The 22,482-nt window shown below is 32.3% G+C and overlaps 2 protein-coding genes across 2 annotated transcripts; one reads left to right on the top strand and one right to left on the bottom strand.

The window, feature by feature from the left end:
* The first annotated feature begins 11,547 nt into the window (after window positions 1-11,547).
* On the top strand, window positions 11,548-13,917 carry LOC137829289 (xyloglucan endotransglucosylase/hydrolase protein 31). The gene is made up of 4 exons (XM_068636095.2): window positions 11,548-12,260; window positions 12,414-12,514; window positions 12,616-12,833; window positions 13,298-13,917. Exons 1-4 carry the CDS (start codon window positions 12,032-12,034, stop codon window positions 13,656-13,658), a joined length of 909 nt encoding a protein of 302 aa, XP_068492196.1. The 5' UTR covers window positions 11,548-12,031; the 3' UTR covers window positions 13,659-13,917.
* Window positions 13,918-18,813: 4,896 nt separating this feature from the next.
* Window positions 18,814-21,570, bottom strand: LOC137820438 (putative glucuronoxylan glucuronosyltransferase IRX7). The gene is made up of 4 exons (XM_068624541.1): window positions 20,817-21,570; window positions 20,319-20,686; window positions 19,982-20,232; window positions 18,814-19,700 (listed from the first exon to the last, which is right to left on the bottom strand). Exons 1-4 carry the CDS (start codon window positions 21,094-21,096, stop codon window positions 19,220-19,222), a joined length of 1,380 nt encoding a protein of 459 aa, XP_068480642.1. The 5' UTR covers window positions 21,097-21,570; the 3' UTR covers window positions 18,814-19,219.
* Between the last annotated feature and the right edge of the window lie 912 nt (window positions 21,571-22,482).

A 22,482-nucleotide genomic window follows, 5' to 3' on the forward strand; every position in this document is an offset into this window, starting at 1 on the left:
TCTCTCTCAGAACTCAACCATGCTCTTGTGTTTCCCCTTTGAACAAAACGTTTTAACTGCCCGGCATGAATCAACTCTTTTATTCTGTCTTTCAACCCAATACATTCTTCTGTATGATGACCATGATTTTTATGATATTCACAATGTTTGGTGCGGTCTGCCCTTTCTGGTGTTCTTGCTTTTCTTGGTGATGGCATTATTTCAGCTGCCATGGCTTCCTGTAAAATTCTTGCTCTGTTTGTATTTAGAGGCGTGTATTGCTGGAACTTTCAACTTCTGAACTCTTCTCGGGCTCTTCTTGCAACAGGTGGGTGTTCTCTTTCTATCACCCTCTTCTCACCTCCATCAACCCTTACTTGGTTTCTAAACTCCCTTAATTCTTCCATTTGCATAAATTTTGATGCTCGTTGCCTTAGTTCATCCAAATTGATCGCAAGTTTCTTGCAAAGACTATCGACAAACGGTCCCGGTTTTAATGCCGTTATCATATGATGCATGGTAACCTCTGGGCTAAGATTTCGGATTCCCAAAGCAACCTTTCCAAAACGTTCCATGAACATTCTTAAGGACTCTCCTTTCTCTTGTCTTATGTTCACTAAGGCGATTGACGTTAAATGATGAGGACGACCAGTTGCAAATTGAGCGCCGAACTTTTCTATCAACATGTCAAAACAATCTATACTCAAAGGTGGGAGGCGTGTAAACCAGCTCAATGTTGCCCCTTTCAGAGTTGTAGGAAATACTCTGCACATAACAGCATCATTCCATGTATACAAGCTGATTTGAGTAGTATATATTGCAATATGCTCATCAGGGTTCGTACTCCCATCATATTTGTCAATGGTCAAGTTCTTCCAATTGTCAGGCAACGGAGTATCGATTATAACATCATAAAACGGATGTTTTCTAGAAGATGTCCCTGCACAAACCCTAGAGTTTTCAAGCCATCTTCTTCTGGTTTGGGAACTTTCGTTGTGATATAGCCTTTCATTCACTTGTATCCCAGGTTGAACAGTTTCGAAAGATGAATTCAAAACCGTTTCCTCTTGTAAATTTCTCCTCATGTGTGCGTTTTCGGCTCTCAACATACTCAATTCTTCTTCATTATTCTTTTTTAACATCTCGAATTCTTTTTGTAATTGGACCAACATTGCCATTGGCATGTTAACATTGTCTTCCCGATCTCCACCTTGTTCTCCTCCTTGACTCATCTTGTCTTTAACCCTTCTCAATTGACCCTCGGCCCCACGGTGGGCGCCAAAATGTTCTTACAGAAGGGACCAAGAACACTCAAAATAGGGTAACAAGACTAATCCTTCAATCTTGGGTTGAATACTATCTTGGGCTGGATACTATCTTGGGCTGGGTACTTGATTTCTCTCCTTGATGGGAACTCTTGGCTTCTCCTCTCGACTGGTGCTTTCGGCTTCTCCTCTCGGCTGGTGCTCTCGGCTTCTCCTCTCGGCTGGTGCTCTCGGCTGGTGCTCTCAGCTGGTGCTCTCGGCTTCTCCTCACAACAGGTGGGGGGTACCTGCAAGTCGCTCCGATGCCAAAGTCAGAAAAGGTTTAATATTCATCAGATAAAATCACTCTTACCTTTTTCTTACTATGGACTTCTATTTATAGGGTTTCCTTAATGGGCTTTTCTCCTTTTCTGTTGGACTTTCTCTTTACACCTTTTTATTATTTACACACCCCTCCTGTAGGTTTTAAACTTAATTGGGTTTCATTTTTATAGTAGTACTTATATTTTATTTTATTCTTTAATGTATATCTTTTTCACTCTCGGTTTTAACCTTATCCCCTTGTTTACTTAATGTTGTTCTCGGCCTAAATCTCTCGGTTTTAGCCTACCAGTACAAGTATTAATAAAGATAAATTACAAACAATTTTTTAAGTAGAAGAAAAATTACATTTAGTTGATAATTGTGGATTTTTTTTTATAATTGGTAAATTATGTTAATATATAAAAGGATTGATTTAGTAATTTTAATGAGTTGTTACAGATTGTATAGATATCTCTAACTATCAGTCGTTCTTAAATACATTATATTTTATTTATTGTCTTCATAAATATGTTATTTTTTTTTAATCCCATAATATTTTATTTATAAGTTTATTCACAAAAACATTTTTTTTATATTTTAGTTCCTATAGATAATATATTTTTCATTTTATCTTTATAAATATATCACTTCTGATTTTAGTTTCTTGGAATCTTAGTAACATAACAATTTTGTTTTTGACATATTTACAGTTTTATTAGTATAATTCTCCGTTCAACTATGTTTTCTATTAAAATAAATAACAGTTTGGTGATTTTTTTTTCTTGCATAGAGGCGTCAGATAAGGTGATCCTTTGTTTCCTTTACTTTTTTTTTGTCTTGTAGAGGAAGTTCTTAGTAGATATATCTCTAAGCTTGTGAATGATAAGAAAATTTTACATATGACTAGTATGCAAGGTTATCTCCCTCCCTCCCATATTTTATATGCTGATGACATATTTATTTTCTGTAGGGGAAATATAAAGTCTCTTAAAAGTTTGAGTACTTTTCTTAAAACATATGGTGACTTTTCTAGTCAATATGTTAGTAACGCTAAAAGTAGTTTTTTTTTACCATGGAGAATTCTACAAGATTTGTCACAAAAATTCAATGTATTCTTTTTTGTAGTTATGGTTGTTTGTCTTTCAATTATTTAGGAGTGTTTATCTATGTCAGTGCTCCAAAGTGTCGTTTTCTTTAACCTTTGGCTGATAAAGTCAAATTGAAGCTACCACCTTGGAAGGTAAATCTCTTAGCGTGATGGGTCAATTTCAATTGGTTAATACGGTGATTACTAGATTTCTAGCTTATAACTTTAATATGTATAAATGACCTATTTCACTTCTTAACCAAGTTGGGCAGTGGGGTCAAAAATTTATTTGGACTGGTGATATTCTAAAAAAATGCATAGTCACCGTGAATTGAGATATGATTTGTTCTTCTCTTGAGAATGGAGGTTTGAAGATTATTAATCTTTGTCATAAAAATAAAGCATATCTTCTTAAGCTTTCTTGGAACTTTTCTTATAGTAACATACCTTAGCCTTTGCTCTTGAAAGCCAGGGTTTTTAATCAAAATACGAGTTTAAAATGGTTTATAGATCCTCATCTCTTTGGTCTGGAATTAAGCAGTTTTATTCTACTATTCTTGATTATACTTCTTGGACTGTTGGTACATGTTCTTTTATTATTTTCTGGAATGATAAATGGTATTCTACTACTTCTTTAGCAATTATTGCAGGGTTATCTCTATTGAAGATGGTTGCTGCCCCTTTAAGATTGTGTTTGATGAAGACTTGTATGTAGTGTTTGATGAAGACTTTTATGTCCTTTCCATGTATTTGTGCTTTGCTTTAAGTATGTCTTAGTTAGTGCTTAGAGGTTGTCTAAGAGTTGCTTTTTGCTGAGTAACTCACCTCATAACCACTGACCATGTGATAAGAACAAGCATAAGTTTTCCTAAACTGATTTTCACATGTTTTACAAAAAACACGTTTACTGCAGAAAAATAAATCTGTTCTTTTCTAAATAAACAGATTCATTTTTACACTGATGCCTTGGCTAAAGTCTTGTAAAAATTGGATTTTGTGCATCAGGTATTTTGACTAAGTCTTCTTCTTTTCAAAACGACTGAGTTTCAAATAGTTAAACTTTCTCTGTTTTCGTTTTGAAAAATAAATCTGTTCATCTGTAAATGAATAGATTCTTTTTTGCCTCTGGTGCCATGTCATGCTTAAACGTTTTTCAATTTTATCTCAGCACCAGAATGGTTGACTAAGTCTCCTCACTTAACAGATTCTCTAACTGCTTTTGAAAATAAATCAGTTTATTTTATTTTCAATCTGTTCATTTTATAACAGCTTTAACTGTTTTTTCAAAATTCTGTTATAAGCTGGCTTTCTATAAAATGCAAACTTGTTTTCTGAGTTTAATAACGATTCAAACAGTTTATACATTTGCAAAAACAAGTTTTGACAGCAGAGAGTTAAGTGTTTTCAAGGATTAGCATTTGTTCTTCAAAGATTTCAAAAATCACAAAGTGCTTGTTCTTGGTTTGGTTCCAAAAGCTTGGTGTGAGGTGCAGCTACTGTTCTAGCAATCTTGCCTACTGGTTTAAGGCTGATCTTTGTTACCTCAATCAAGTGTAGTCGTTTCACTTCTTATTACTTGTAATAGTTTGGTTGAATCCTCTTCTTGATAGGTGTTCTTGGAGAGTGGATGTGTGTGTGTGAGTGCTGAAATAGGTTTTTTCAGCAAGAGTACCTAAGTTCTTGTAGGTTTCAAGAACAGTGGGAAGTGTACTTGATTGTACTGTGTTTTAGTGATTTCCACCTGTTGTTGGTGAAGACTGGATGTAGCTCAGGTTGAGTGAACCAGTATAACTGCTTGTGTTCATTCTCTCTCACTCTCTGCAATTTCGTTTCTGCATAATTGATAAAACAGCAAAGAAATAAATCTGTTCAATTGAAAATAAATCGGTTCTTTCTGGGCACTGTGCATACTGTTCTTGATTTCTGAAAAAGCTGTTTTAATCTGATAAGAACATATAAAATCTGCTAAAAGCCACTGGAACAGATTGACTGTGATAGGCTGCTCAAGAAACTGTAAATGCTATTAATTGAACCTTAAACAAATTGCTTAAAGTTGAAGCTTGCTGTTCTGTGATTCATTGTTCTTAATTTCTGGAAAATTGCTTGACATCAAGAAGAACACTCATAGTCTGTTAAAAGCCACTGGAACAGCTTGTTTGCAAAGGTCACTCAATTAATTAGCATGCTATCAATTGAACCTTAATCACTTGCTTGAAATTGAGGCTTGCTGTTTTGTGTTCCACTGTTTTACAAATCTGATAATTGTGTGTGTGCTGCTGGAAATTCTCACTGCATAATCTTGTGATTAATCTTGCTGAATTAAAAGCGTTTCAAACAAAAACAGTGCTGAAATAAATCTGTTCATTTTCACATAAATCGATTTATTTTCTGTAAAACTGTGTTAAACACTGTTTCTGCGAGAAAGTTTTAAAAGGTCAATTCACCCCCCCTCTTGAACTTTGGCACTATTAAACCCAACAATCTCATGGTGCTAGCATTCCGGATACAATCTCTTAGTTTTGGACAGGTTGTGATTGGAATATTCTCATATCTTTACATCATATGCCTCATTTTTTAATCATATCATGGTTAGGGAGGAACATGATATTCCTAATTGGATTCTATACGAGTATGGTCGTTTCTCTCTTAAATCGGCTAGGATTTTTTTCTTGGAACCAGGAGTTCCCTGTAGTTGGGATAAATTCATTTGGTCTTCATCTATTTCTCCTTCATAAACTCTAGTACTCTGGAAAGTTTTTCATGGGCGGCTTCCTACAGATCAACATATTAAGAATAAATGTTTGCATATGTGTACGCTTTGTGAAAAGCATGAGGAATCTATTTAGCATTTATTTTTTTAATGTTATAATGATTTGCATATTTAGAGTTGGGTTCGACAAATTTTTCTTACTTCTCATTTATCTAATAAGGATGATCTTCTTTCTTTTATTAAAAGTGATTGTAGTCCTTTGGTTAGATTGATTAAACTTGTTGTGATAACCTTTTCTATTTGGATGATACGGCGTATGAGGAATTATGCTAGATTTTAAGATAAGATTGAGGTTTTTAGGGTTATTTCGTTAATTAAAGATTTAACTTGTCTAGTGGGAATTTCCTCTAAAGCTTCAATGAAGAATGATATGTTGGATTTCAACGTGATTAAGTTTTTTGGTATTAATACTCGTAGTGCTAAAGTTCTTCGTCCTCTTCTTTTTAGATGTGAGTTTCTTTCACCAGACTGGGTTAAAATTAACACTAATGGGAGAATTTATTAGTGTTTTTTTTTCTGCGTTTCTTGAAGTTCAGACTGCTATGGTTGCTGAGTTTTATGAAGTTACACATGTTATGGAAGAAACTCAAAAGGTAGGGCTTACTAATGCCTGACTTGAATGTGATTTTGTTTTGGTTTGTGTTGCGTTTACTGTTATGACTAATGTTTCGTGGATGTTTCGTAATGGAATACTTGTCTTAATTACTATGCGAAAATAAAGTTTAGGGTTTCTCGTATTTTTCGTGAAGGAAATGCGTGTGCTAATAAGTTGACTAATTTAAGACTTATTCATAGATAATCATTTCATTGGTATAATAGGCTTTATGAATAAGTATAATATACCTATGTATCGTTTTTGTTAACATATGAGTTTTGGTCTAGTCCTCCATATTTGTGTATTTTCTTTCTTTTTTTTCTTTTTTTAATAATACTTTTTTCATGACAAATGTTTGTTGTTACTCGATGTGTCAATCTAGCTGAGATGTCAAGTTGCATAATGATGCATAACATGAAAATTTTGATAAAAAAATTATTTAAAAAATATTGTAAATAATCTTAAGGGGAAGAGAAATTATTAAATTAATAAGCGTTATTTTTTTTAAAGATAAAATTGAAAAAAAGTTATTAACTAATATATTAAACTAAAATTGAAAAAGAATTGTGTACACGGAATATGAATATTTATATATTGATATATACATGTCATAAAATTCATTCTCATATAAGCATATCTCAGTCTTATTCACTCCCAATTGAAAAGTACTTACATTTCTTAAGCATCCTATGAGAATGACAAAACTAGCCAAACCCAGTTTATTTTGGCTGGACCCATTGTTAACCAACCTGTGACATAAAAATATTTTTCAAAAAATAAAATATCTAATTAAAAAAAACTAACTTAATTGTTACACATGTAACTAGGTAACTAGGTGTTTTGTTAGTGATATGTGACTGGAATTTAAATATGTTATTTAGAATAACAAAAACATTTGGTTAATTAAAGTTTGGTTTGATAAAGATATGCGATTGTTATACAAAATTATTTATTATAATAAAAACATACTCAAAGTTTCTAAGCAAATTTTCAAAAAATTGTTACAATACAATTTTATCGAACTTTCCATTTGAGTTTGTTTAGATTGATTGGAAAGTCTAAAAGATAATGTTATTTTATATATTACAAAGAAATTGCAAAAAAAAAATAAAAAAAATAAAGACTTTGTATATATGAGTTGACAAAAGAAAGTTTAATTTACTAAAGTTAAGTCAAAAGTAATGGCTCATCTGAGTAACTGAGCTGAATTCCACTTTATTAGGTGATTGAAAAATGCAAGGAGAATTCAATAAACTTTAAAATTAAGAAATCATATTTTGACAAAGAAATCAAAATTTTCCAATTGCAAGGGGTAAGGTGATAACATAAACTATAAACTATAAGAATTAAAATATTTATAATAGAGTATTGGATCATTTACAATATACCTTCAACCCACCTTAAGTATACTAGCTCATGATGAAAAAAAATGTCATGAATATTTTCTCACTTTGTTAGAATCATGTTTGACTTACACATTAAAATGTTTGTACTTGAAAGGAAAACCATTGTGAAAAATAAATAAAAGCTTAGTCAAAATCACCACTCATTATTAATTTAATGCAGAAATACAATAAAGTGTAATGATATAAACACTGAATACCTATTTCATAAGTCAATTGTTAACAAGTACTTTTATTTTTCTATCATTTTATATTTTTTTTCTAGTGCTGTAAGAATTCCATATGTTTTCCACATCAAGTGCACATAAAAACTCATGGTTTTTGTGAATTTTAGGAAAACAAATTAGATATTGAATTATTAAGATAATTTGTTTTGAAAGTTATTTTCTCTGTTATATGTTCTTATATTTTTCAACTATCTTGAAACAATTTTTTCTTCAATATCTATTGACAATTATTGTCTTTAAAATAATCTAATAAGTAACCCAATTTATTTTGTTTTTGAGATTAAGAAGAATTTTCATAAAAATATATGGCTGATAAAAATATAAATTTTAAGAATAAATTAATGAAGGTTCTTATCAATACATTAATTTGGTGATTATTATTTTTAATGTTAAGTATTTAAAATAATTTTTAATATCTTTTATAAAAGAATAGTTTTTATCATAGGATTTATCGTTTTAAAAAATTGTATAAATTTTAATACTAATATATATTTATTAAAATTCGGACCCAACCGATATATCATGGTTGCGTGTGTGATGCAACTAATATACATATATAACTATATTTCATAAATATATAATTAAGAGTTTGATTTCAAAATCTTTTTATTTTTAAAATTATATTTGAAAACCTACTCACACCTGCCCAATAAAGTATATGACAAATTGGTTGCAAGCTAGAAATTTCTTTTTTCTGATATGCATGGATATTTAAAAAATAAGAATAAAAAAAAACTGATTTTTAAATTTTGATCTAAAAATAATAAATAAACCCATAGAATAAATATGCATGAAAATTCTATTTTTGGTTCAATTCCTTAGCAAATTGTGAAGGTAACTCAAAATCAGAATCGCATCAGCGTAATTTAAGCATGTTTCCCATTCTTTCTTTACTTCTGTCTTCAAAACATATGATAACAGACAAAAGAAAGATCTTTGCAGATACAACCTTCTTATCCTGTCACCTCTTCATATCATCTTTTGATCAAACAAGGAAAAATAAACACTAAATTGTTATTATAGTATTATAATTTCAACATACTAAACAACTAATAAACAGGTTTTGCTTTTGTCCACCTTTTTTAGACGTGTAAGTGAGTGCAAAAGAAAGTAACACATCTTTGTTTCATAAATTTCAGTTGCAAGAAAACTGAATTCACATTGGTTAGTACTTAACACTGTATTCCATATTCAACATATATAACAGTAGAATTTCCAATTGCTGCATATCTTGATTGTTGTTACTGATTATCAATCACTGAATTCAAAATAAAGTATTTATAAGAGACAAGACTTCACCAAAGAGTTGTGGTGCTGAAAGCTTTCAGAGTGAGTTCTTTATTCACAATGGGAGGACGTTGATGGATGTAGACATGTTTAATTATTTGGGTCCCTGTGTCTTTGAATTTTAGCAGGTAATAGACAAACATTGTTACTATTTTATTTCTGTTACGGAAGATTAAGACATAAATTAACAGAAAGTACTTCTCTTTTATGATGATTAACTAAACTATATCTAGAAAGTGCATGAATGAGTCCATGCTAAATTCTACTTAATGTCATTAATTTGTACTAGGTAGTTCTTCTTTCAGTTTGGATTTTGACTAACCAGTTCAGTCGAGTGAAAAATGTAAACCCCTTCTAATGTTTAACATCATTTTGACATGAGATCAACACAAAAACCAAAGCATTAATCAATAGATTTTGTCATAAGCATTGGCTCATACCTTTATCCTTGATACATTCACAATTTCATGTTATTTACTACCACATCTATCAGAGTACTTTCTACTAAGAATTCTAAACCAACTATGATCAAGTATATGCCCTACTTTTGATAAGAAAGATTACTTTGTCAAACTCTTCTAATTGAGATTTGAAAAGCATGGCGTGGTCCTTATAATTATTTACAGATATTCTATAAGTATAAATGCTTCCACATGCCTTGTAGAGTAGTCTATTTGGTTTTGTTTATGACAGATAGAACGTGGTAGGAAAATATTTGCAGAGTTTTGCTTGTTTTATGACCATAAGGATTGGTCTCTAAATTCAAAACCAGCACGCCACAGGCTCCCAGCAATGATCCAACACATTTGTTTATCTAATCTTTTTAGCAGAGTCTGCAAAAAAAAAATTCATTGATTATCTACCCTTAAGTACATGCAACCTAATGAAAACAAAAGATAAAATAAAATACAAGTAAAAGTAGTTCATTTCAAAAATATATTCCTATAAGTCATTTGCCTGCAAATTACAATCTGAATTATGTAATAAAATAAGAATTAGTATTTGAGTTAGTTGAACCATAAAATTAGCTTTATCTAAAACTAGATAGAACATCTTCATATTAGAGTGACAAGTCTTTTCATTACTGGTTTACATGCAGGGGAAGGATTGACAATTATTTTGCACCTTAACCATAAATCATGGAAACATTGCAGCGAAATACATGGCAGACGCATTTACTAGTAGATGATAATGTGGACCAGAACTTGCCTAGTTGAATTGTTTCTTTTATCTTCTTCAAAATAAAAAAGAACTATGTCATATGTGCGTCAATAAACTCTTTGCTATAGGTTAATACCCAATCTAAGAACTTGGATTTAAGACTCTAGAGTGTCCTAAAAGCTAAAAGACTTCAGACCCAATTGTGTATATAGTCATCTCATTATGTGCTATTCTTTAGCTTTGTCAACAATTATATTTGTTCCTTCAAATTATGTACTTGAAATTGTACCAACAAATTATGTACCTTAAATTAAGTACGTGCTTCCTATGAAACAACAATTTTCCTCAATTTATGAGCTAACTAAGAATTGGTGGAAAATTTTCAGCCTTGAGAATTTGCCGACAGACTAAGATTAAAAAATGGCATTGTGTGCTAGTTTGTCAACGCACTTCAGCTTTACACTACACTACACTGGTCATCATCAATTATGTATTTACATAACCCCTATATTTTGATGGAAAATGATATTTTGATAACCACTTTGAGGTAGGTTTTCTTTGAAGTAACGACCGCAACCACAACTTTTGCTAAATCTAGTTGTTGAGATTTCCTTGTTTCTTTTTTAGATCAGCAGAAGACCAAGAACAGATGAAAAAAAATGTACAAAATTTAATAAAGCATGGTTGCTACATGCATATTTCTAGGGTCGCTGATATTGCTGAAACTGAAATGAAGTTGTTGAATTAAAATGTGATTATGATATTGAATATGCATCAGCTTGATATTCTCAAGCTCAAATTAGTCAAAACATGCAAAGTGGAAAAACGGTTTTGGTGGTTCTGAGTTCCACTCAAGTTGCTAAATGTTGACCCGTTAATTATAATCCCCCTTTATTGCATGTGAACAATTCAAGTCATGCAAAAATAATCAGTTTCTAAAATCCAAATGCTTTCTTTACCTTGCAGATTGGGCATCTTTAAAGTGTTGTAATATTCAATTACTGCCACTGATTGATAATTAATTGTGGCACTCTGGCATATGACAAATTCAACGTTGACCCGTTTAGATTATAAATCCTCTGTAGCATAACATGACAAGTTCAAGTCATGCAAGAAGAATCAGTTTCCAAATTCTAGATGTTTTACTTTGTTATTATGAGGTATCTTGTGATTAAATTACTATCTCTTGCCGCTAATTGTGGCACTAAGCTGCACAGGGAGCATGTCAAACTATTTCTACAACTTTGATTGTATCAAAATTGTATCTTAATTTTGTATCACACTAAATTACTTATAACATCACTATAATAACTAGTTAACAACTTTGATTGAATACTTTCAAGAAGAAATTGTACGCAACAGTGAGAAAGTACCATAAGAAAGTTATCATTCATTGAGAAGTTGTCCTTTCCCATCACATTTCCCAAAGAGAACACATAATGAGACATTTGTTGCCCATGTTTCTGAATGCAATTTATACCTTGTCCAAATGTTCAATGGTGATGTTTTGTAATTCGGTGTGGTGAACCATACATATGTAAAGCTATCCATGCCCACTATGTGACCTTGTCAAGGGTAACCAAATCAGTGTCATCAAGTAAACTAAAACAGTGTCATTCCTCCTCCCTGTTATTCCATTCAAGTGGTACATTATAATTTGCAAGTTTATACCAAACAGGTATTCACTTGAAAAGGAAGTTCCCTCCCTTGAAGAAATTGCACGGAAAAGCCCATATCTTAACTTCAACATATTCCCTTATGGTTACTACAAATGTGATAAGTTTTTGTCATCATGTGTAACTCCCCAATCAACTAACTTATCACCTTTTTGGAACAGTAGGGCCTTGAACCCCTTTATATACCAAACTCTGTAGCCATAATCTTTCATAAGTATCAACTAACCTAAAACCTTCAGCCCCACCCTGCATTTTAGCAGAGTCATTCTGTTCCTACAATGCCATCATCACTATCCCCTTTCCTCCATATGATTCATGTTCTCTCCCTTCTTGTACTCTCATGTATGATTTATTCTGGTTGTGCTCAGGGACCACCTTCACCTGGCTACTACCCCAGTTCCAAAATTAGTCCTGTTAGCTTTAATCAAGGGTTTAAAAACCTTTGGGGACCTCAGCATCAGAGAATAGACCAAGGCTCATTGACAATATGGCTAGACACTAGCTCAGGTATGGAAATTTGTCTCACTCTCACATCTGACTCCTAATTTCCCTTAAATTCACAACCCAAGGTTTTTGGTCATTTGGTAACACACCATTAGTCCATTCTTCACTGTTACTAACTTAGACCATACTCTTACTAAGACATTTTTTGTAACACAGGGAGTGGATTCAAGTCACTTCACTCTTATAAGTCTGGATACTTTGGTGCTGCAATTAAGCTTCAACCTGGTTACACTGCAGGAGTCATTACATCTCTCTACGTGAGAATTACTCTACAACTTCAGCTAATGTTGAAAAAAATAAAGCTCTTCTTTTCAGTGCAAATTTTAATCTCTTTCTCTTAACTCTTTAAAAATTGCAGCTTTCAAACAACCAAGACCACCCCGGAAACCACGATGAAATTGACATAGAGTTCCTTGGTACGACGCCAGATAAGCCATATGTCTTGCAGACAAATGTATACATCAGAGGAAGTGGAGATGTGAATATTGTAGGAAGAGAGATGAGGTTTCATCTCTGGTTTGACCCAACACAGGATTTTCACAACTATGGCATTCTATGGAAACCCACTGAGTTAATGTAATATTTCATGCATTCTCATGCCACCAATTTTCAACTTCCTTAATTATGAATTTATATGTCCACATCTTCATCAATTTACAATATTAATTTTTATTACTTTTAAAACAACTATTACAAAAATCATTAAATTTATGATGCATGACTATTTATAAGGAGGTAACTGTAAAACCTTAGCCTCATTTCAAAATTTGTCTCAATTATGCTTTTTTGTGTATGTCTAAATTACTGCATAGTCACAATCATACTATGATCCCCTGACTAGTAATATCCTGTTATCTTTTTCTGAAATTCGATACAGCACATTCATTCATAGCTCATTGTTAGATTATGACTATGAATTTTTCTCACATCAGGTGATTGTGATAGACAATCTTGCTTGTGGAATGAATGTGGTTATTGTAATATGTTGCATGCATTGTTGTTAACTAAGTTGTGTTATAATGGAAATAATATTTATGCAGATTTTTTGTGGATGATGTCCCAGTAAGAAGGTATCCAAGGAAAAGTGAGGCCACATACCCTACAAGGCCAATGTATGTGTATGGGTCAATTTGGGATGCATCTGCTTGGGCAACAGAGGGTGGAAAATACAAAGCTGACTATAAGTACCAACCCTTCATTGGTAGGTACAAAAACTTCAAACTTCAAGGTTGCACTAGTGAAAGCTCTGCCTCATGCAGGCCACCTTCTGGCTCTCCATCTGGCTTTGGAAGTTTGAGCCCTCAGCAGTTCAGGGCCATGCAATGGGTCCAAAACAACTACATGGTGTACAACTATTGCCATGATCCTAGGAGAGACCACAATCTGATCCCAGAATGCTAAGCACAAGTTTGTTCATGTTGGTGTGTCTCAATTTCAAGTTACCCTTTATACATATATAGTTGAAAATTTAAATTGTGAAATGGTTTCTGGGGTGGTTTTTGTGATGGTCCCATTGCTAAGTGTAATTGCAAGAGTAGTTGAACGTCCAAGCCACTCCAATGATTGAAATGTTTTGTTGTGTTGTGATGTTTCATTTTGTTGTATTGTTTTGGATCCTATTATGCTATTCAAATAAATTGATACGAATGATTTCCTGATACGTGTATGGGTGTGAAAAGTGACACAGATAAAGGACATGCTCCCTTAGAAAGAACCTTTCTCAAGGACTTTGATGCCTGACACTGGACCACCATATTCTTTTCTTTTTTTTTCATTTTTGTTTCCTTTCCATTGTCATCACACAGATGAAGAGTATGTTGTTTCACGAAATCCTAAAAAATATAATTTTTATACCATTTATAAAAAAAAATCTTATTCTTTTCTTTTTTGTCAAATTTTCTTATTTTATAAATATTTTTGAAAAGGGTTATCAAAAAAAACAAACCCAAATTATAGTATGGTACTGTTGCTGGCCCATGCGCAGGCCTTGATCAGGAATTTGTATAGCATGAATGTGGATAACGAAATGGGCCACACCATAATTCAGTGTCCGAAACACTCCTGAAGTTTGATAGACGCGTTTCGTTACTATGCGACAACCAAATCAATTCGTGCCTTTTGTCAATTAATAATTAAAAGGACAAAAATTGTCATTTATAAGAGAGAGATTCTTTTTTAAATATTACCTTACTTCTTCTATAAATAGGTACCCTAATTTTTCAAAAATAGATTTTAAAAACACGTTCAAGTTATAAATTTCCCTTTTATTAATTCAATTTTATGTAAATAAAACTTTTAGTTGTAATTTGTCCCTTGCTAATTTTTTGAATCATTTGATATTTTGAACTTCATTTTACTATGATAATCCATAATTTAACAAAGTTGATACGTCTACAATCTCAGTATCTTAAAGAATCATTCAATCATAAACTTTTAGGATTGTCGATTAATCATTTTATTAAAAACAATTAAATGTAAATCAAGTATACGACTATGATTAAAGAGATATTTAGACTTACTTGGCTCTAGATTGATTAGTATAAATAGGTGTATATCTCATGGAAGAATTAATGATTTTTTGAAACCTTGCTAAATCGTTGTATCTTTCAACTGACTTTAGCCTTAAGAGTATAATTATAGGTATTCCATCGGAGATCGAGACAAAGATCGAAAGTCGAAGACTAAGGACGAAGGTAGACAAAAAGAGAAGGGAAAAACCAAAGTTGTGGTGATTACATAGATTAATTTGATCCTGTAAACACATTTTGACGTCTACCGTGGAGTTAGAGAAAAAACCTTACGAAGAGGTCACATGATTAATACACAAAACATGACATCAACAATCGTTGAATCATAGAAGATACTCAAGATAATCAAGTTGACCAATAAAGTTAATGGTGAAACTGTGAAAGTAGCTCAAGACATTAAAGAGAAAATACATCAAAGAGATAAAGTCATTGAACGTCGTGAATGTCCAAATAAAATATAAGTTAGAATGTCATAAAACACTTTATATCCAATCTAAAAAAGAAAAAACAAGCAAACAATTGTGATGATTACATAAACTAATTCAACTTTGTAAGAATATCTCATATTATTAATATACAAATAAAAAAAATATGTCGTGAATATTATGTGAATAATTAATTGTTTCTTAAAAAATTTTCGTACATATAATATTGAACGGTAAAATTTTGTCTTTATATTTTTAACATTATTGTATTCTAGGATTCAAACTCAAAATTAAAAAATGTGAGTTTAAACTAAGGCGTTTGTTTTAAAATAAAATGAATTACAAGAATCTAATTATTTAAAAGAGAAAAATTAACACTTATCAGGAGAACGTTTCTTCATAAAGACAAACAAAAACATTATTATTGAAGATATAAAAACTTTTTTGTTAATAATTAACTATATTTGATCTTGATTATAAATCTCCTGTGCATGAGATTCAATTATTGAAAAATAATAAAAAGAGAGGACAAAATAGTTTTGATAGGGCCAAGCAAACTTAATATCACATATATATCGATAACGAAAAGGATTAGACTTTATGAAATTACTAGCTCACTAATAGCAACCATAAATCAAGCTTGTTTTTTGCTTTTAAACCCGACAAGGATAATAATATTTTCAGTGTATGTTAATTACTTTATTTTAAGATTTATGAAGCCATTCATGGTTATGGAAAAGAGAATATGGAAATATGAGATGTAAAATCCCTATTTAACCCCATCTAATCTAATAATGTATTGCCTAATTATCATATAAAAATAATTCATACATAATATATGACTTTTGTTAAGAAATGAATTTTATAGTTGGCTTTTTTTCTTTGATTTTTCTTAAAAAAAAGATAAAGAGGTGCTAAGAAAATTCGTCTCTGAACTGAAATCATCCACGAATTCTAAAAGTATTTGATTTTCATTGGATTTGGTCTAAATTTTTGTTTGAATTCTTGATTTGGAACGGAAAGAAAAGTTGAATTTAATTATCAAAGAGACAAAACTCGATAGGACCAATAATAGGAAAACAAAAAGTAATTAATGAGCATTCTCATTTATTTTTTATTTAAATGAAAAAGAGGTTAATAATTAATGTGAGAAAAGCATATTTTCATGACAGATTTTTCGACGTGCCAATCACTATCAAGTACCTAATACCTAATTTAAACATAATATCACTAATCAAATTTGTGAACGATATTTAACTTATTAATCATAAAAATCGCCTCCCAACAATATCAACCATTTATTATTAGTGTGAATCAAAATTGAAAATTTAGCAATTATTGAAGTGGTATCTTCAGAATTATTTAATTTCGTTTATAAATTTTTTTTTGGTATTATCTTGAATATTATAAAAATGGTAAAATTTCTGTGACAGAGTTTGGTGGCTATATAACAGCCTTTCCTTGTTATTATTTTGTAATATTTCTCTTAATTATGTATGGATGTTTTTAATTACGACACAGCAAACACGCATTTTTTTTTTCATGATCGTGAATCAGGAACAATGCTAAACTTCTGTATGCGCAATATTGGGCCAAAAGTCCAGAAGCAAAAAAAGGAGAAAGTGAACAAGTACAAGGAAATTTCTTTCCGCAACCACAATTTCTTTCTGCAACCCCATAATTTTGTAAATCTTACAATACCCTTTTGAATTATTTTTTTTAATTTTGGATTGTGAAATTTAAAGACTTTTAGGATCGTGTAATATATAATATAAATTTGATATTTTAGATCGTGCAATATAAAATATAAAAATTATATTCTAAATTATGCATTTTTATTTATCATGAAGCTTGACATGATTTTATTTGGTTTCACATATCCTCTTCGTTGACTTTCTTTGATCCTAATGTTATGAGTTACTCTATTATTATATTATTATTAGTTGACTTTCGAATATTGGGAGTGCAAAGCCTATAATAGAAAATATATTGCAAAAGTTGGGAAGAATGGTAAAACATTCGGTGGCAATGGAGAAGGAGAGAAGAAGATAAAAAAGAGGTGGAAAATATGAAAATGGTAATTTCACCATTCCATGAAGGTGCAAGATGAAACCATGGTGTGGTGGAAGAAGAAATCGCCAAAGAACAGATCCAGAATTAAACAATTGTTTGGAAACAAACTTTCCCTACAAAGGCTAAAGGCCATGCCTAAATTTTTTTCCTTTTCAGAAACCAGTGTCTATATTTCAATTTCTGAATTAAACCTCTATTAATGAACATTATTAATATTAAGGGGAAATACAGGTGCTTTGTAACTGTATTCTCCTCTTTCATTAAATTTTCAAGATGATAAAAATTTAATATACACACATAAATAATTTTGGAATAACATGTAAAACAAAAATTAATTGATTAAAAAAATTATTGCTGATAAAAAAAATGGAAAACAAAAATCATTAATTGATTAAACAACCTTTTTTTTTTTTTTTCAGTTTGAGTATTCCTTCTTTAAATTTTGTTCTTCCATTTGTAGTTTTGAAATTGGAGAGTATGGTGATGTTCACCTTAAGGTTAGGATTGACTTGATGGTAGATACAAAAAAAATAATGGTTTTACCAAGAATATACTTGTTTGAAATGGAGTGAAGAGAGTGATTAAAAATGAAAGTTATTTGATTTGATTTGTGAGATTTGATGTGAAAACTTGTGATGTGAGAGTATACTCTCTCTTTGTTCATATGTTGCCTTAAAATAAGAAATTAAAAGAAGAGTGAAAAGTAGTAACTATAAAAACTGTTCATTAATATTAATTTAAAAATCAATAAATAATTTTTTTTGAATTAATTCATATAAAATAAGTAAATACTTTATTATACTAATAAAATAAGATATTTAAAATAAAGATAGAATAATAAAATTATGTATATCAAAAGCAGTTATAATAAATAATTTTTTTATATATAAGTATAGATAAGATAGATAATAGTTTATTGAACTGGAATTTTGTGGGTTATAAAAATATTAAAGAAAAATAAATGAGTAATATAGTTAGATAAATAAATAAATAAAAATATTTAAATCATTCAAATATTCTTAAATAACACTTTAATATTTAAAAATTGAAATTATGAATGTACTTAATTAAGAATAGTAAACAATTATAATAAGAAAATTATAAAAGATAAAAAATATTAAAAGGATGTTGGTGAATTAGTAATGTTTGTTTGAGTTTTTTAAGATTGAAAACTTGGTTTCACTTTTGGTGTGGCATCTGATGGATGGATTCTCTCTGTGGTTGGCTGCGTTGATTTTGACAAGCCTTTAAGGCATTCGTGACCACTCTGACGGCCCCATTAACTTCAAAAGATAAAAATTGAAAATTTAAACCACCACTATAAAAGTTCTGCCATTTCTGACACACCCTCATCTTCCTCCATTATTCTCCCTTCTCATTAATCATTTCACTCACAAACACCAGAATCTAAAACCATTTTCACCTTCATTTTTCCATCTTTTTACTGCAAAACAACCCTTACTTTATTCCTTTTCCAGTTACCAATTTAATCAAATAAAATAAAATAATAAACATAACCAACAACACATCTCAAAAAATGCACTGTGTATTCGTATTATATAACTTTTTAGATTTATTTACACCAAAAATGATTATACAAAATCTACCTCCGAACATGTTTTTTCAGTTCTTCTTCTCCAAACCGCGAATCCTTCCAATCAATTATTGCCATGTCATCATGATAAGCCACGTCACGATTAATAAACCCTGAGAAAGTCGTAAATCCAATCTTCCACTTTGGGCCCAGCATGAGTCAATAAATTCCATCTCTGAATAAATTCCAGCTGTCATCCACTAAGTGTTATTTTAAATATTTACTAATTATTTATTTATTTCTTTATTATAATCTTTCCATGCAGCAGCGTGTTTTGTTTGCGTAATGTGATGAGCACGGGTGAAGAGACAAGTAACCAGCTCGGCACCGAGTTTAGACCTCTTACGTGTCAAAATCCAATTGGCGTGAAACTCTCGAAGCCCTATAGGACCTTTCAAGCTTTTCGCTCAAAGCATGTAGGACCTGCCACGTGGCATCCCCTTCCCCAACCTGGTTGTTAAAAAGTAGTGCCCTTCTTGTCGCTGGGTCCCACAGGTTCTTTTGAATCGTGCTCAGGTTCGTCGCCGCCACGCGCTCCAGTATCTCCGCCAGCCTCCCCACGTCCTTCTCCGCCACCGTGATCGATATCTCCGACCACTTCACGACGGAGGAAAACGGCAACTGGATACCGTCCGCTATAACTACCGGCACGCAACCCAAAGCGACGGACTCTACTAGTCTAGGACTCCACGGGGCCCACCCTAAAGGGCACAGACAAAACACCGAACGTGCAATCTCTGACTGGTAACCGGCAAACCTGTGTCTCTGCAGGTAAAACCTCCGGTCGCCGTTGAACTTTCGCCATATCATTGTCCTCACTTTCCTTCAAGGTTAAAACAATGAATTTATCAACAAAAATACAAATCATAGAAAATAGTTAGTTGACAAAATATGACAAATTTACTTCGAATAATAATTTTTAAATGGTGAAATGGTATTAAATATAAAACAATTGTATTTACAAAAAATTGAAATTTCGATTAAAAATATAATAAAATTTGCGATGAAATTGTATTCATTCAGGTTTTGACTATTTTGTACAGAATTAAATTGTGTAGTTAATTTCTCATTTAAGTAGAGAGAAGAAATGGAGGTAGTTATTACTTGCTGTAAAATCGTCCACTAACGTTCTTGGGATGAAGTTCCATTTTGCCCCGGAAGAAAACCCAAATATCTCGCCGTCCGTTCACCGGAGAGTTATCCATCGTGTCCTGCACACTTTCCGGCGAAATGTACGGCGGAATTACCACATGCTCAACCTTCTGGCATGGGTGGTCGTGCACAACGCCAAACGTCTGCAACACGATCGAGTTTCTCATAATTTCTGGCACGCCATCAGCCACCGCCACATCCTCCTTCGCAAAACCAAACAAAAGAAATCATTCTACGAAGTCAACGAGCGAAACCGTTTGGAGACAAAAAAAAACGAAGATGAACGTACCAGCGTGTGGAAACACGAGCCGAAATCATGCGACGCCACGAATACGTGGTCGGAGCCCCTGCTCCGGTTCCAGAAAGGATACTCCGACGAGACGAGGTTGACCGCGGAGGCGATGAGGGAGCGCGCGTGACCAATCGCGGGGAAGCCGTTGATGGTGCTGAAGTTGCAAGAGACGTAAACCGGTACGAAGAAAAAGTCAGCTTCGTAAGGGTCAAAAGTTCGCACCTCGCTGGTCAACAAAGCCCTGTGAATGGCAACCTCCGACGCAAACAAATGTTTGCTGCACCTCTCGTTTGATAACCAATCCGTGTTGTATTTCGGCGGAAGATCGTACACAAACACCTTCAAGTTCTTCAGCGACCCATGCCCTTATAAAGCAAAATATCAAACAACGATAAATTTCAAATCTTTATCTTAAAAATAATATTTTTCTTCCGTGAAAGATACATACACTTATTTTCTTTCACTGTAACATAAAATGAGATTGAGCGTAGATACCTAGATAGTTTAGAGACTGTGGAGGAGCTGTGTTGTTTGATTCAATAAGAGTTCTGGAGCCATGAGTTGTTTTGAGGGAAGGTGGTTGTTTGGGGGTGTTGTTGTTGCTGATGAGGTAGGAAGTGAAGAAATAGAGGGAAAGAGAGAGCCAGAGAAGCCATTTATAGTATTTGTAAAAACAGTTTTTTTCTTGGTGGTGATGAAGCCGGCCATGTTTGTGAAGGAGCTTCATCTTCACATAGTACCCCCTGCTATTTGGGGCTGTTTTGTGCAGAGCCATTTCATTTAAATTCAGAGGGGGGAAAACCAGTCAGGTGTGGAGGGGATCAAGGTGGTTGAGAGAGAACTATCTTGTTCTGGTGTGAGAAGAAGTGGAAATGAAGAAACAGTGACAGGAGGAGAAACCAAACGGCTGAGTTTTGTTTTGTTTGGTGTTGTTATGTGTTGCTAGCACTTCGTTTTTGCCTAGAGAATAAAAAAAGGCGTTTTGTCAATTTTTTTATTAGGGAAAAAGTGTGGGTGGGATTAAATTATTGCGTTCAAAGGAAGAATAGTTATGGGGTTCTTTATTTTCTTACAGGGACTTGGTGTGTTCCTAATTTCGATTATTCCCTAATTATTGAGGGAGCAAAGAGTGTGTGCAAGAGACAGAGAGAGAGAGAGATTGTTTGTTATGTCACATGGAGAAAGGCTGAAAGGTAGCAATAGATCAGAAATGAGGTTGGCCACGGACTTGTTTATTATGCAGCTTTTTAGACCTCTTTCTCAGTACTTTTTAACTTTATATATTGTCTCATATCAACCATGAAAGATATTAAAATTAAAATTCAAAACTATGAAAAGAGACTAACACAACACACCAGTGAACATGGCAAACCCTAACTAAATATGATTCACAATAAAACAAGTTAACGTTTTATAGAAATTAAAATTAATTACAGGAACAGTTTTGTCGTTTGATAGTTACGATAACATTAACTCACATTTGATGTGCGGTGTTGGATCGAGTTGTTGTGAGTGGTTATAGGTACAACTAATTCTTGTGGCTTTGCAAAGAAGATAAGGTTGTCTTAAACATGTTTTATAATGAAGTAATAACATCTAGATCAACGTGACAATCTCTGTCTCACCATCGTTCTTGTAAGTGCAAACAGCCAACGAGGTAGTGTCCAAGCATTCAACACTGGATCATGTTTGATGCAGATGCAATGCAATATCAGCAAGCCTTTAAAAAGATATTTTGGTAAACCATTAGATAAAACCAAACAACAAAAATAATGTAATAAGAGCAATGATAATAGGAATATGATCGTTTTCCGTTAGTGAATACTTTTTAAATAAGAGTAATTGTTTTCAATAACCCCAATTCTGAACAACAAAAAAAAAACTGTTTTATTAAGCCACTTGCCACTAATATCACTTTCCTGTTGCATCAAATCAAATCACGTAACTAATTTTACGGGCTCATATTTATTCATGATTAAAAGGGACTAGAACAAAATTTTGACGACTTCAACAAAAAAATTGTCGATTATGTTGAGAATTTTTATAACTTGAAAATTCTTTCATGTTATCATTCCATCATAATTCATCATGTATAATATATATATTTTAAATTTTTATGATAATTATTTCAAAAAATTTACCAACATTACATTTTAGTTGA

The sequence above is a fragment of the Phaseolus vulgaris genome, chromosome 11 (assembly GCF_051622355.1).
Source record: "Phaseolus vulgaris cultivar YP4 chromosome 11, ASM5162235v1, whole genome shotgun sequence".
NCBI classification, from domain to species: domain Eukaryota; kingdom Viridiplantae; phylum Streptophyta; class Magnoliopsida; order Fabales; family Fabaceae; genus Phaseolus; species Phaseolus vulgaris.

What these genes read in the sequence shown, in the direction of transcription:
- LOC137829289 (XM_068636095.2), top strand. Translation starts at nt 12,032, where the DNA reads ATGCCATCATCACTATCCCCTTTCCTCCATATGATTCATGTTCTCTCC. An exon ending in GAGTCATTACATCTCTCTAC is followed by an intron (nt 12,515 to 12,615) that starts GTGAGAATTACT and finishes TAAAAATTGCAG; the next exon opens with CTTTCAAACAACCAAGACCA. An exon ending in TGGAAACCCACTGAGTTAAT is followed by an intron (nt 12,834 to 13,297) that starts GTAATATTTCAT and finishes ATATTTATGCAG; the next exon opens with ATTTTTTGTGGATGATGTCC.
- LOC137820438 (XM_068624541.1), bottom strand. Translation starts at nt 21,096, where the DNA reads ATGGCTCTGCACAAAACAGCCCCAAATAGCAGGGGGTACTATGTGAAG. An exon ending in GCTCGTGTTTCCACACGCTG is followed by an intron (nt 20,233 to 20,318) that starts GTACGTTCATCT and finishes GGTTTTGCGAAG; the next exon opens with GAGGATGTGGCGGTGGCTGA. An exon ending in AGTGGACGATTTTACAGCAA is followed by an intron (nt 19,701 to 19,981) that starts GTAATAACTACC and finishes TTAACCTTGAAG; the next exon opens with GAAAGTGAGGACAATGATAT.